This window comes from Myodes glareolus, chromosome 5 (assembly GCF_982192425.1).
Source record: "Myodes glareolus chromosome 5, mMyoGla1.1, whole genome shotgun sequence".
NCBI lineage: Eukaryota > Metazoa > Chordata > Mammalia > Rodentia > Cricetidae > Myodes > Myodes glareolus.
This window is the reverse complement of record NC_142030.1, coordinates 112,486,622-112,502,045: the sequence shown is the minus strand read 5'-3', so window position 1 is coordinate 112,502,045 and position 15,424 is coordinate 112,486,622. Positions and strand designations below refer to the sequence as shown.

At 39.0% G+C, this 15,424-nt stretch overlaps 1 protein-coding gene across 4 annotated transcripts in view; it reads right to left on the bottom strand.

The window, feature by feature from the left end:
- Cdh20 (cadherin 20) overlaps positions 1-15,424 on the bottom strand; it is a 232,449-nt gene that overhangs the window by 33,290 nt on the left and 183,735 nt on the right. For 3 of the 4 annotated variants that reach the window (XM_048443846.3, XM_048443847.3, XM_085688436.2), the window contains 5 exons: positions 12,887-13,181; positions 12,262-12,381; positions 9,801-9,968; positions 5,452-5,639; positions 882-1,135 (listed from right to left, as the gene is read on the bottom strand). In XM_048443846.3, the coding sequence (XP_048299803.2) occupies positions 882-1,135; positions 5,452-5,639; positions 9,801-9,968; positions 12,262-12,381; positions 12,887-13,181 (1,025 nt within the window). The remainder of the gene's footprint in view (positions 1-881; positions 1,136-5,451; positions 5,640-9,800; positions 9,969-12,261; positions 12,382-12,886; positions 13,182-15,424) is intronic. The other variant, XM_087906621.1, reaches the window with a different exon arrangement.

The following is a 15,424-nucleotide window of genomic DNA, read 5'->3' as shown; positions in this document are numbered from 1 at the left end:
TTTCAGGAAAGTGGATGGAATAGAACACCATGCTAAGCAAAATAAACCAGACTCCACCATGTTTTCTCAGATATGTGGTGTTGTAGAGTATAGTATAAGTTTGTGTATATGCACACACGTATGTGTCTGTGTCTCTGTAGGACATAAAAAGACCATAAGTAGGATATCTTAAGGGAGGGAAAAATGGGGTAGTGGAATTCCTGTGACATGAAAGTAGAAAGGAGGCCATTTGTGGGGGCAGAAAGGAACTTTAAAAAATGGGGTAAAGGTCATTATAGAGGGAGAAGAATAAGAACAAAGTATGAAGACATAAAAATGCCACAACAAAACCCATTTCTTTGTATGCTAACTTAAAAAGAGAATACTAAAGTTTGAAATGAGGAGTGATTTTGAAGAGTTTGACATTTGTGTGTGACTGAGGTTGTTTTGTATTGGAGGGTCTGCTCTTAGGCTGTTTGTATCACTGCTCCAGGACATTTGGCAGTATCTGGGTACATTTTTGGTTATTAAAGCTTAGAGACTGATATTAGCATTTTGTGGGTGAAGATCAGAGATTCTGACTTTAGTGTTTTCAATGCTTAGGACAGACCCCCAAATCAACAAAGACCAAGGAGAAGTGGAGCCATGACTGAGAATTAAAGGTATGCATATGTGTATATCTGAGCTAAATGAAAGCGAATTTGGGATATAATGACATTTAATTATCCAATTACATGATATTGTCATGTTATTTGAACAACAACAACAATAAAAATCTCAGAAAAAAATTTCCAGAGATGAGATTTAAAGAGGAAGAAAGAAGGGTGAAAGTAAGAAAACTTTGCATAAAAGATAAAGAAAAATTCCAGGATATAAAGACAAAGTGAAATCTATGGGAAAACCTGATTGAGTTGTTGGACACATCTGGGTCCTTGGCAGAAATGATCTGTATGGTTGTTCCAATCGTCACATCCTCAGGCACCTCCACAAAATAAAAGCCAGGTTCAAACACAGGCGGCTCATCCACGTCCTCCACACTGATGTGCACTGTGGTCGTGTCCTGAAATGGGCCAAGGTTTAGAAAACGCATCTCCAGGTGAGGATTGGCTCCTTCTACCTTCAGAGTATAGCTTTTCTTGCTTTCAAAACTCAGGGGCTGAAAGGCAATGAGAAGAAAAATGGTCAGCCGGTAGAATACATATCCAGAGTAAAAAAGACAGACAGTTCTGGTGATTAGTTGAGAACCCCCAAATTCATTGAAACAGTGAAAAAAGAGGAAAAAGTAAAAACAAGGACATCTTGTCTTGTTCTGAAGCTCTCGGTGATAACATCAGATTCAATCACAGGTAAGAAGGAAGGAAGATGTCTGGTAAACTCAGTTTTAACTTGTTTAACTTTACTCAGCATGATCTGGAGAGAAAGTTTCGGGATCCGTTTTGTCCCACCCTAATTTTAATAAAGAAAGTTTGTTTCCTAAGCACCCTTTTGTTGCAGGTGGACAATATGGCCACTGGTGACCTTGTGTTCAGAGGCATTTCTCTTTTGGAAAGATGTTGGGCAATTAAGACCAAGCTTGTGTTCTGTCTTAGGAAGTCTGTGTAATTAAACTTTTGATTTGTTGTTTTCTTCTTAAAAGTTTTCTTTTTGAAGGGAACCGATTTGGGGGGAGAAATTGGACTGGTGAGCATGGGGAGTGAGTACAAGCAAGATAAAATGATATGGAAATGAACAAACATTTCTTAGGGAAACTCATCATTTTCTATGTTAGCTAAAAAAGTGAGTAGATTTGTTTTCTTCTTGAATTCAAAGCAACAGTGATTCTTTCTAAGGAAACATGTTACGTGCTTCACATAACATATATTCTTGACACACTGTGTCACACAGACCTTTGTTTATTTAGTTTATCATAGATGGTCCCTTTTAAACTTTACATTAAAATCGATTAGTTTGGCATCGAACTTTGAATTCAGAAAGCTCAGAAGATAAGGCTAAGGTGATACATAGTGGCAGCTAAAGTGATGGCTCAAATGTACAAATTCTTTAACCAGGGCTCATGAACAAGAAATCAGTTTTGTCTATTATGATTCCATATTATGAAATATAAAATTGGGAGAGTAAAGAGATGAATGGTTCAGTGGTTAAAAATGATTTCTGTCTTCCAGAGGACCCACATTCTGTTCATAGCATCCATGTAGGGAGGACAACTTTTTATTATAAAATATAGTGTATATTCTTTCTTCAGATTCAAGGTCAAGAGCAAAGACTCAGTTGGGTTTTTATTTCCCAGTGTGTAGTAAGGCCAAAGACCCCAAATGCTGTAAAAAGTTATTATTGTGGTAAGTAGTGCCACAAGTTTCTTCTGTGCATTAACGTTTATATTATGGCATATAAGGGTTTGGTGTTACTGTCTTTTTTTGGGGTGTAGATTCTCATTGTGTTTTATACTTTGGGGGTTCAGTCTTTTTCTAATTGATGCTACATCACAATTACTGGTACTTAGCAGGTAATGAGCTCTGATATTAGTGCCCAAGCAAGCTGTATGCAATGAAAGGCATTAGTGCTGCATGCGAGTCTCATTTTTGCACAGGGTTGATACTGCATGTACTGGAATTTACTGCTGTCAGAAATGTCTTCTGAAAGACTGTGTAGGTAGAAGAGTACTGAAGCACCAGCAGGGAGCAAACCCGATACAGGCAAGGCAAATATAATATATCCAACTGTGTCTCTAAGAGCTCTTCAAATAATTACAAATAAGGCATTGGATCACACAAAGTTGGATTTTTGAAGGGCTATATAAAATAATAATGCAGATTGTAATTCATAGTCTATTAGAATTAGAGAAGTATAGAACTTAAGTGTTTTGTGAACTGCCTAAGAGGAGAATGGACTCTCTTCAACTACTTATTTTTGCTTGCAGATGGAAGCTAAGCTGAAGACCAGAAAATGGCACAATATCATGCTACTATAGAACAAAGAACAGTCTGAAAATTACATATTTCAAAGCATATTTCAAGCATTTAATAGACTGAAAATCAATTGACTGATTACTTAAAAGCTAAAATGACACATGTCCTGTGTAGCAATCATGGTGGTTGTATGAAGAACCAATTCTTTCAATTTGGCTTAATATTTTTTGAAAAAAATGTACTTTTTAGACAAATAATAGACCCTAGGGGAAATAAATCAAAGCAAAACTTTTGTTTCAGTTTTGGCTGACATTATTAATGACAAAGGAAGATGAAGGGTGTGGATCAGACATCTGGGAGCTGTTCCAGACATATGGATTTACCAGTCAATTGCCTTTAAAATGTTTATTATATGTGTCTAGTCTATCTACCCATCTTATTGGTCTTGTTCTTAATTATATTTTTCTGGCAGCTCATATGTTCAGAAAAGGAATTTAAACAGCCTAAGAAACATTTATATTTGTATTGATTGAACTTGGATACTGTTTGGATAGTGACATTGAGAGACAGAGTTCTAGTTTGCAATGTTTAATCTTTTTCAGATAAAGAAGGTAGAAAAAATTTTTAGTTTGCTCAAATTATAATAGTAATAAATGTATCATTCTAAAAGTAAATGTTTGTAATGATATCTAACCTATAAAATAATTTAATATGTCACTATAGTTATATCATTAAGAATGTTCTTCAAATAAATTTTAACTTAAATATTAAGTATCCTAAAGACTCCATTTTATGATGAATTGATTTTTTTGAATAGGTGACTTTTGCATTCAAGAAAGTATTTTAAACTTTGAGCATTTTTTAGTGGTTAGTGGTGTGTTAATAGCTGAAACAAAATATACAGTTGGAAGATATTTTCAATCCTTTCTCATGTAACAAATTGATATTATTTTAGTCACCTTATAAAGTTAGCATATATTATTAATTTTCAAATGTAATGACTTATAATGATTAATTATATGAATGTGTTTGAGGATTCATAAGTCAGTCTTAGCATTTTATACTGTTTCAAGGTCAGTATGTGCTGGTCATAAAGATTTCTGGTTGAAGAAATTTGGCATATGTCTGTACCTTTGCTGTCCAGTATTTTTGTTGTTACCATAATGTGCCCTGCTTTGGATCAGATAGGAGGTTTCTGAAGTTCAGTTCTTTGGACACTTAGTGTTGATTTGTGAATGAAGAGGTAGAAAGTAATTTCAGTTTAGTTACTACTAAGGGTTGCTGGAGTCCTACCGGCCACACATGCTGCTATTTGGGTAATGTTCTAAGCAGATAGATGGTAGTGCTGAGGACAAGGGTGCTTACTAACAGAGGCCACCTACGTGGCAGCTTGGATAAGGCCTCTGAGTAGATGGCAGCAAGGTAGGGCTGTGGAGTTCTTACCAGTGTGTGGCAGCTTGGGGAAAGTCTCTGGCAGGGGACAGGTCACAGTTACCAGTGCTTATGTGCATGCTGCTTGGGAAGGGTCCTGGGCAGCAGGTGGTGAGTGGATTGAGGTGTCTTAACATGTGCACTTGGTGTGAGCAGTGTGAGCAGCTGCTGGGCAAGGTCACCAGGAAGGCAGCAGGTTAGAGTTGCTTATAAAACAAACCAATGTTTTACAAGTTAATGTTTTAAATTATATGTTCATTGATAAATTATTAGATTCAATTTATTTGTATGTGTGGTATGCATGCATATGTGCAGGTAGGTTTATGTCTGTGCATAGGCTCAAAGTTGGTGACATGTGTCTTTGACTGTGCTATCCTACATTTAATGAGGCAGGGTCACTCACTGAACCTGTATACCCAGGATCCTGTATTGTTTTAAAATCCTGTGCTGGATTAAACATAGGCTGCCACAACTGCCCACTTTTTTTTAGTGTGTTCTGGGGAACTCTGGTAGTTATGCTTGCTTTTCTATTTATGATAAACTAATGTAAAGATGTGGGATTCAAATATTGATTAAGTCATTAACAACATTAGAGGATTAAGCTATAGCAGTTTTAAGTGGCTAAGGAAAAGTGGCTTATTTGTTATATATTTTAGTAACCCTTTCTATAAAATAATGTCACAGCCAGTGTTCTTGCCTGTAACACCAAGCATTAAGATGTGTTTATTTATTAAGATAATGAGGAAGAGTTATTTTTAAATTTTGTGTGTGTGCATGTGTGTATGTGTGTGTGTGTGTGTGTGTGTGTGTGTGTGTGTGTGTGTGTGTTGAGGGGGGCGGCGGGTGGGAGGAAGGGAGAGAGAGAGGATGTGACTGGGTGTGGGTGTACCAGTGTCATGCTGCAATATGGAGGTCAAGAGGAAAGCTTGTAGGAGTTGATTATTTTCTAGCAATGTGGGTTCTAGATCATCAGGATTTTGTGGAAAGTACTTTTACGTCTGAGTCATCTCATTGGTCCAGGAAAGTGATTCTATCAGAGGATAAAACAAAACATATTCTAATATACAAACACCCTTCACTAGCATTCCCCATGCAAAGTACCCTTGAAAATGATTTGAAAAGGAAATTGGATTACCTTCTTCACAGTTATGATGCCAACTTGGAAATTTGGGTCTGTGTTAATATCAAAAGCATCTGCACCATCTCCATCCACAATAGTATACTTCATCTCTGCATTGATTCCTTCATCCAAGTCCTTGGCAAACACTCTTCCCACAGTGGAGCTGATTGGAGCTGACTCCAACACACTCATCTGATAATGTTCTGTGAAGAAAAGCAGGAACATGTATTCTTGATAATCTACTAAAAGTCGGCCTTATTATCACATGATATCAGGCATGCCATGTAAAACATTTTTTTTCATGGTTCATAGGTTAAAACTTAAGTTTTACAGTTTAAAATTTCAGTCCAGAGAGTGAAAACATCCCCACGGCCTATGGGCTGTGCTGAATGTTCAATAAGGAGAAGTTGAAATAGCTCCACAGAGCCCAAGAGTAAGACAAGGTAATGGTGGACCTCTCATTGTGTCGTTCTTCCTTCAGTGTAGGAAGAAGCACCTTGCTTCCTCATTTTTAATATGCCACATGAATGGGATATTTCTCCAAATGCCATGCTTTTCCTGGTAAGCATGGGATCACAAAACACATTTACTCCATCAAATTTCAAATGTCCTAATTTCCATTTATGTCCTACCCTGTATGCTACAGTCCCATCTCCATGACCAGTGACCCCGAGTGGCTGGAGCTCCATCCACTTTGAGCTCCATGTGTGGTACATCAACTTGGTTTCCATAGCTGTGACTATCTGGATGCTTCTGCATGGGCTTTGTGCTCTAGTTCTAAACTCAAATACCCAAACCGGATCCCACATGTAGAAGAAACTCAGCATTGATGACGTCTTCCTTTGAGTTGATGCCCAGCTTTGGTACGCCTTCCTTTTTGAGTTGATGCTCTTGTTCAAAATCTTTATTTTTTAGCCCATTTTCACCTTTGTGAAGTTGTATATTTGAGAACTTACTTTATAAGCAGTCACAAGGTGGCTAACTAAGTAACTAAAATCACACACATTTTCAATATTGTTGCTGTCTCTTATCATAAATTAATCGATTTTTTGTGTATGTAGGCATGACTACATGAGTTTCTGGGCATCACATGCATTAAGGTGCTTGCAGGCTCCAGAGGCCATCCTATTCTCTGGGGTTTGAGGGACAGTGGCTGTGGGCTGTGAGCTGCTTGATGTGGGTGTTGGGAACTGGACCAGAGTCACCTGCAGGAAGTCAAGAGCAGGAAGCACTCTTAGCTCTTGACCTGTTCCATAGTTCCTCTTTTTTTTATTATGTAAACTATGAGGAAACCTGAGGCAAAGGAGCTGATGGCCCCCAAGGGTTGTGGGAGACTGATAGATTACTCCACTCCATCTCCCACAAAAGAAGAAGCAGTGTTTGTTCCTTACAAGTATGAGTCAGGGACTCTCTACTGTTATCAGTGGATTATACTTTCTTCCCCAGAAATGTTAGACAAAACATATGTGTGTCTATAATCTTTTCCACAGAAGAAAAGCTATCCCATGTGTTTAAACACAGTTATAAATTCAGCATGTATTAGAATTTCTACATGGCATTAGAAATAAATATCTTGACAGGTGGTGATGGCACATTCCTTTAATCCCAACACTTGGGAGGCAGAGGCAGGCAGATCTCTGCGAGTTCAAGGAGAGCCTCTTCTACAAGAGCTAGTTCCAAGACAGGCACCAAAGTTATAGAGAAATCCTATCTTGGAAAACCAAAACAAACAAACAAACCAGAAATAAATATCTTGAACACATAATATTATTTTTCAATGTGGTTCAGTTAAAGGTGATTAGGCTTGTTCAAGATAAAAGAGTAGGCATGCCATTTTGTCAGCATTTTGTCCCACAGTTAGTTACGGTAATATTTTTGAGGAAGAAGTTAAACGGAGTTCCTACAATAGGGAATCAGAAGAACAGTAGAGCAGAAGCATTTAATCCAAGGTAGAATTAAGGAATAATAATTACTTATTATTTTTAATAATAATAAATAGTTATATTTGAATAAAATTATTCAAATTTAACTTTCACAAATAAATGGAGAAATATCTAATGATGAATTAATTTATTTTGAAAAGTTAAAAAGTACTGTATTTTAGTGGAAAATGGTCTTAGAGCTTTGATTTGGGGGTAGACCAAAGTCCCTGTCCTCACTGTATTGTGTAATGTTCTAAGGAGCTGCTGTGCCTGGAGGGACATGTGACTATATCCACAGGTGTCCTGATCTCTAAACTGTTGAGCTTTGTAACCTTGGCTCTTCTGCTTCCCATTCTGCCTTCATCAGGGATACCCATTTAGTGTCATATTTGAAAAGTTCAATAATTCAGAATATTCAGAACCCACAGTGTTTATGTGGGGTGCACAACATACAACATTTGTGAATGAATATGGAACTCAGTATCAGTAAAGCTGCACCCATCGCTTCATATGGAAGTTTATACTGCACTCTGATTGGTGAACTAGTCATCTTAGTAACTTACTCATTTGTATCATTGTAAAACACTTGCCTGATATTCTGCCTTTTGTCTTTCATGAATAGCCATGGCGACTTTGTGTACTCCATTTGCACATAACTATGTGAGCTCTCTTTATTTACATAAATGAAATAAAAGTCATTTTGATCCAGCTGGTTCAAAGTGCAAGCTATTCAGTTAATAGTCTGAATCCATTCTGTTTGTAGTTTAGGTGTGTGTGTGTGTGTGTGTATATGTGTTTGTGCGTGCACGCGCATGTAACCCTTATGTGTTGTTCCTTGGGTGCCTTTCTCCTTGTTTTGAGAGAGGGTTTCTCACTGGCCTATAACTTGCCATATATTACATTAAGTATGTTAAGAAGATGGACCAGGGAATCCCAGGAATCTACTCTTTCTATGACATCCCAGCATGGGGATTACAAAAGGGTACCAGAATTGCTAGCATGTGATTCTGGGATTGAACTTGGGTCCTTATGCTCACGCTTGCAAAACAAGCTCTTGAATGATTGAGCTATTTCCTCAGCTCAATTTTTGTATTTTAGTTTTAGTTTTTGTTTGTTTCCCCCTTTCCTTGCTAAGTGTTCAACCTGGATTTGTGTCTGCTGTTTCTCCAGTTTCTTCCCTTTGGGCACTCACTTTCAAAGTCACATCTCCACTCCTTAAGGACATTCAACCTGATTGCTTTGCTGTCACTTCATATTCAAATCTGAATTTGTCTTCCCCTGCCTGCCACTAGTTCCATTATGTATCCTCTATTCTGTCAGCAGTGCAGTCCTGCTCCAGATTAAAAGTGGTGTCCTCTTTGACCACCCCTCATCTGTGCTTCCTCTAGCCAGGAGAGCGAGAGTCAGGAGTCCATGCTTACTTTTTCCTGTGCGGTGTGCTCTCCCCAAGCCCACCCCTGTCTTTTTCTCTCTGTGTGCAAAAATAAATAAATAAATAGATAAATAAATAAATAAACAAATGTGAGTGTGTGTGTACATATATATTGTATATTGCATCCCTAGGTAGTATCTCAACTTGATAGTACTTGAATGAATGTGGTTTCGTCATTTTGGCATGTTGTGTTTTCTTTTCTGCTAGTGTAAATCCTTTCTATTCTTCAGTCTTCTGTTTAAGTCTCATTACCCTGTGAGACCTTCATTAATTTTTCACTTGTGAGAACAAGTAGCAAACTTGTGTGCATTGCACAAACTGTTCCACAATACTTTAGTCTTTCCAGGCTGCAGGATGAGTCAACGTAGAAATCTACTCAATTTGCACCATTTATGAACCTACAAGTGGCACACTAAGCATTCCTCATTGATTTTTTTCCCCCTCTATAACAGCGTATGTGCTCGCTGGGTGAATTTTAAGTTTGGGAGACAGGGGCTAGTACCTTGTGTGCCCGAGCCTGGTGTCTCTACAGAACATGTATGGCACCGAGTTATATATTGTTTGGTTAATGTGGTGAGAAGGTGGCCTTGTCAGCTACAGCTCTGGCTGTTTCAGGAAATGTGTTCTAAACTGATGCCCATTTGGAAAAACCATTTTCTTGAAAATGAGCTCTTGATGGAGATTAGTGGTTAAAAACAAATCTTACACATGATGATGATTTGTGACCCATGAAAATTTAACCCTATATGACAAATATTATTCTTAGTACTCAGTGTTGTGCTGGTGGGTGATGTGGCCATCAGGTTAAAAAAAAATGGGAAAAAAAAGTCTAAGAAGATTTAACAGGGATGAAATAGTGAAAAAGGAGTTGAGAAACACTGATTCAGTGATGGTTGATGGTTGTGGTGCAGAAAGATATTAATAAATGACTTTTAATGCAAAGTAACAGTATACCTAAACGCTGTGAGGTGCGGCTCCCTCTGGTCTGAGAGCTATGTCTTGGTACTTACTCTGGGGAAAGCGGGGTGGGTTATCATTGACATCTGAGAGGGTGATGTTGACTGTTGTAGTCCCAGCTAATCCTCCAAGCTGCCCTCCCATATCCTTGGCTTGGATGATTACTTCATAGTATTCTTTGGCTTCTCTGTCCATGTTCATGAGTGCTGTTCTGATTACACCTGCAGGATAGGAATTGTTTTAAAAAGCAAAACGGCAAAGCTGGTCTTCTGAGGATGCGTGTGTGGTTGTCTCCTTTGTGTATGTAAATACCTAATACCAAAATGCACAGTGCCTATTTTTATTAAATGTGTGGTTAAAAATCCCAGCTTCAGAAAATCAGCGTGTGAAACAAAGGGCCAAGAAATATCGACAGCCATAGGAAAGGCCCAGAGGCTGTGTCCTTGGCAACGTTACTGAAGCAGAACAGGAGGTGGCAGCAGTGGTTTTCTTACAGACTCCAGGATGTGCCAGCTAAGGCGGTTGTAGAGAGTGTCTTTACCTGGGATTTGAGTACAGGAAACAAAGCTTCATGTGTCTACAAATCTGTGATTCTAGATAATTTCCCTGCTCCTTCTGCCTTCAACCCTAGAGCCCTGGTAGTGTGGATGACTCTCTAGAAACTGACTCCTAGTGTGTTTCCCTGCTCCCCCCCCCTCGCCGGGAAGGAGGGATGAAAAGGATTAGACTCCCTTTGTTTACAGTCACTGTTCTGTTTTCCTCTGCTTACTTCTGTGCCTCCGAGTTCCTTAAGCAGGAAGGACAGAGAGACTCTGTGGGTGTTGTTTATTTTTGCCATGCATAAAAGATTAACTTCCCCAGACACTTTGGAGCAGAAGCAGCTTGAAGGTGTGGTGACTGGATTTCACTAAGAAGAGGGGTCTAAACCAGATGCATCGACATGTAGATTCTGATCTGCCAGGGATGTGTAGAGTTTTATCTCCTTTTTAACCTCCAGCTCCGGAAAGCTGGCTTTCATGCACTTGCAGGGAAGGTTAAGGCCTATTGTTACAGGGTTATGATACAGCCTGTGGCTAAACTGGCATCCTGCAGGGAAAGGCAAGCCTGTGGGACAACGCCCTGCCTAAGTTTCCTCCTGTGATGTATGTGGTGCAGTCCCTGATATTGTCCTAAAAGGAAATGTGCAGTATTTTTCCTTGTAAATGCCTCCTGGCCAAAGCAATGACAATCTTCTCATGTATTTTTGACTTTCACACTGTTGACGCCCCTCATGGGCATTGTCAGAATAATGTACACTCCTTCTGAGGATGTAAAGGACATGCGACCCTGTTTCTGCCTGGAGTTCTCTTCCCTGCGGGCATCCCTTCATTCTTCCCCTTCCTCGTTGGTAGAATTACTGAAGCTTCTGCTTTATAGATATTTCTAGCTGTGATCTTTTCTCTTCCCTCCTACTAATTTACACTCTCTCACTTTCTACCTTTATGATACCATTTTATGAATTCCGGGCTTCTTTGAGGACATACAGGAAAGAAAATTCTCCCAGTAATAATGGAGATATATTTCTTTCCTTTCAGAAAGGAGGTGACTTTGACTGTTCACTGGTGACTTAGCCTCGGTGGTTGTTTCTTTGCTCAAGTTCTGCCTCTTAGGTCTGCTTTCGCTCTGTAAACTGGGAGCAATAATACTTCCTATTGGGAGGTTCAAATGGTAATGTTTATGAAAGTGCCTGGAGAAGGAGAAACCCTGGCTCAGTAACAGAGGAACAGTAGCTATTGTGCCCAATACAGACACCAAAGTGATTTCCCTTGGGATAAAACATGAATCCTGTAGTCAAAGCTCCTTGAAACAAGCAAAGCCCTAGGCTTCCCAGTCTCTCCTCTTCTGCCATGCTGCCTCTTATCAGTTCTGTTCTCTTTGTATCCCCCCCCCCTTGTAGGAGTGACCTCCACCAGGCTCTGCCTTTCTGGGGGCCATATCCATGTGCTCTTTCCTGTCTAGTCAAAACCCACTTGCCTGGCAGTCATTCACTCTGCCCTTGTCTTTTGCTTAGCAAGGATTGGCTCAGTAGATAAAACTTTGTGGGTATATCAGTAACCACAGGAACTTGGTTAGCACTTGAATGAATCCTGATGGTCAGCTGAATGATTGCCAAGAAGGCTCTGTGATTCTAGCTGTAGAGCAAACCCAGGTGAATGTGGCAATCTTCTTTGGTCTTGATGAGTTATAGAAGACCTTAAACCTTGGTAAATAAATATAGACATGGGAGTTTTGGGGAGATGATGAGGAGACAATTTCTGTAGGCAGGGCTTTGGTGTTGCTCAGCAATCCATGAACACTGTCTCACCCTCCCCATCCCCAACAGTTCTAATGTGCTCTCACAATCCTAAAGATTATGATTAAGATTATAAATTTCCTGGAGAGTCCTTGAAAAGAAGAGTTAGGTCTGTCCTAAGTAGGAAACACAAAGATTATTGAATAAACAATCACCCCTGCCTTGACACTTGTATTATATACCTGTTTTGGAGTCCACAGAAAAATATGGTTGGCCCTGGAGAATGCTATACACTACCCGGGCACTGTTGCCATAGGTTGGGTCATCAGCATCTGTGGCTGTCACTTGAATAACAGAGGTACCTGAGGGAGAGAAGTGGGAGAAACCTGTTCAAGCAGTTATAAAGAACTGGCATATCCTGAACTGTCAACCTTAAAACCTTTTGCAGATGTTGTGCTTGCTTTTTTGGGAGAGATTCCTTTCTAGATCAAGTCTCTTGTTACTCAATGGGGATGATAGATATTGATGTTTAAATTCTTAGTAACCAGTAAAAGTAACACTGACTATGTAGTCCTCTTTGTTCATTGGTAACAGCCAGTATTAACCCTTAGCAACCAAATATGTGTTATTAATCATCTAATTCATAGTTTATTCTTAAGGAATCAGAAATGGAAGAAGCTGGGAGATTTATTATTGCTTAATGTGGTGGCTTCCAAAAGCTGTATAACTTCCTACCCACTGAACGAGTTGGTGGTCATCTTGGTTTTACTTTTATGATTTCTGCACATTTTCTGCTCTGTGTGTACATAATAGGATCTTCTAGAGTGTGTTTACTGTTTGTGAAAACTCAGTGCATCCCCACCTTACCTACTGGTGACATTTCTGGCACAGTGGCAATGTAAGGTCCATCCAGGAACTTGGGCTCATTGTCATTGATATCTTGAATTTTGATAATGAACTCTGACTCTGGCTCCATTGGTCGGCCTGTCCGCCTATCTAGGGCTTGAGCTCTTAAAGTATATTGGGCTCTTTCTTCTCGGTCCAGCCTCTGAATGGCATGGATGTCTCCAGTGGTGTCATCAATAGTAAACACGATGCCTGCTCCTTCTCCCGAAAGGATGTATTTGATGGATCCATCTCCTCTGTCCATATCTGAATGAAGCTGGGGACAAAAGTACTGAAATTTTATTATGGATATACACAGAAGTAGGAAATAAATTGATTTCCACTTTGGTACCGACTTAAGACCTTCCTTTACCTACGAATGTTCTTTCCACTTCAGTGTTTAGAAAATATTTCTGTAAATAACTACCATGCTTTAAAATGAGAAGTAAAGGGAAATACAGACAATTTTCTGACATATTCAGTGGAGTTTTCTCTCCTACCTGCCAGTTCCTGAATAAACCACTCTGAGGCTTAATATTAGTGACAAGCTGTTTGGACTATTAGCTCAGGCTTATTATTAACTAGCTCTTACAATTTAAATTAACCTATTTCTATTATTCTATATTTTACCATGAGGCTTATGGCTTGTTACCTCATATCTTGCTTTTCCAGTGTCTGCTGGCATCTCCCTGACTCTGCCTTCAGTCTCCGCTATCTCTGCCTGGATTTCCAGCCTAGCCATGCTCTGCTCTACGATGGCCACAAACCAGCTTTATTCATCCACCAATGACAGCAACACAAAACTGCAGCATAAAGAAGAGCATCCCACACCAGTATCTTTATCTTAATACTATAAAATGACTTTCCTAGAGAAACGGAAGACATCTATAGAAATAGAAGCAAGTTTATTAAGGAGAAAACTTATTTTTTCATTCAAGATAAATAGGACAACAGACAAGTCTGGATATCTTAAAGTTAAAAATAAATGATGGCACAAGCCTAGAGGCAGATAGATCTCTGAGTTCAAGGTCATTCTGGTCTACAGAGTGAGTTCTAGGGCAGCCAGGGCTACACAGAGAAATCCTGTCTCAAAAAAATTAACTAAATAAAGGAAGGAAGGAAGGAAGGAAGGAAGGAAGGAAGGAAGGAAGGAAGGAAGAAAGAAAGAAAGAGAAACAAAGTAAGAAAGAAAGGAAGGAAGTATAGGTATAGGTTAATGTTTGGAAAATTATGAATTTTATGACAGTTCAAATTGGCTTAAAAGATGATGAAGTGACCCATTAAAGAGTTAAGACCAGGGACCACAAGATGCCTGATAATTTATACTTGGTCTCTGGGACCCCATGATGGAAGGAGAGAACAGACTCTTTAAATTGTCCTTTGACTTCTGCACATGTGCTCATGAATGTAAATATATGTATGTATATTTATTTATATATATATAAAATAAATATAATTGTAAAAAAATAAAGGTAAAGGCCATTATATATAGGAAGTAAAATGTGACTTCCATGGACTCCTGCAAAGCTTCAAGTTCTGAGACCCCCCCCCGCAACTTCCTAGTTTCCTATTTAAGACTATGTGTCAAGTGAGGTTTAAGTGCTAATTGTGTGTTCGTGTGTGTGTGTGTATGTTTTACAGCAGTGTCTCTCTTTTTAGTAGGACTCATTTGCATAGTAGGACTCAAATGAATTTGAATTCAGTTGATTCACTAAAATCTATGTGTGGATGGTTGAGTTAGGGGCTTGCTTCTGTGCTTATCTGGTTATATTTTTCTCAAATTGATTTTTAAAATTATTTTATTTTTATATGCATGGGTGTTTTGCCAGCATGCATAACTGCACTATTTATGTGCCTGGTGCCTGCAAAGGCCAGAAGTGAGCATCAGATATTCTGGAACTGAGTTACAGATGGTTGTGAGCCACTGTGTGTGCTAATAATCAAACCAGGGTCTTCTGGAAGAGCAGCTGGTGTTCTTTCTCTCCAGCCCCATCTTCTCGTACTCTTTTGTAATGATTTCTCCAAAGACATCTGGGAGCGCCATTTAACCTTGGCTTAGAAGTAGGCTTAGAAGCATGTCTGTCTTGGTAGTCGCACATAATATATATAGGCAGCAAGAATGCTGAGATTTTGTGTTATCTTATAGGCCTCCCCAAAAGAACGAGCAAAATCATTAAGTTTAGTTAGCACTGCTAGCTTTGCTGCCGTCTATGTTTCCAGCACTTGTACACTTCAGCACCAAGGATTAAATCATAAAACAGACAACAAGTGGTAGGCTTAATCCTGCAAACTCAATATATCTGATATGAATATGGTTTATGTCAGTTATCAACTAAGTGTCCCTGTCATGAGGTAATATACTGACTATAATCCTTAATTTTCCCATATTATAGATGGAGAATAGCATTAATTCTAAGGGTTACTGGGATCATTAGAGATTAATGTATGTAAAGTACAGAACACTGTTCTTTTCCATAGGAGAAAAGCTATAAATGGGGCCAATTATGGTGATGACATACC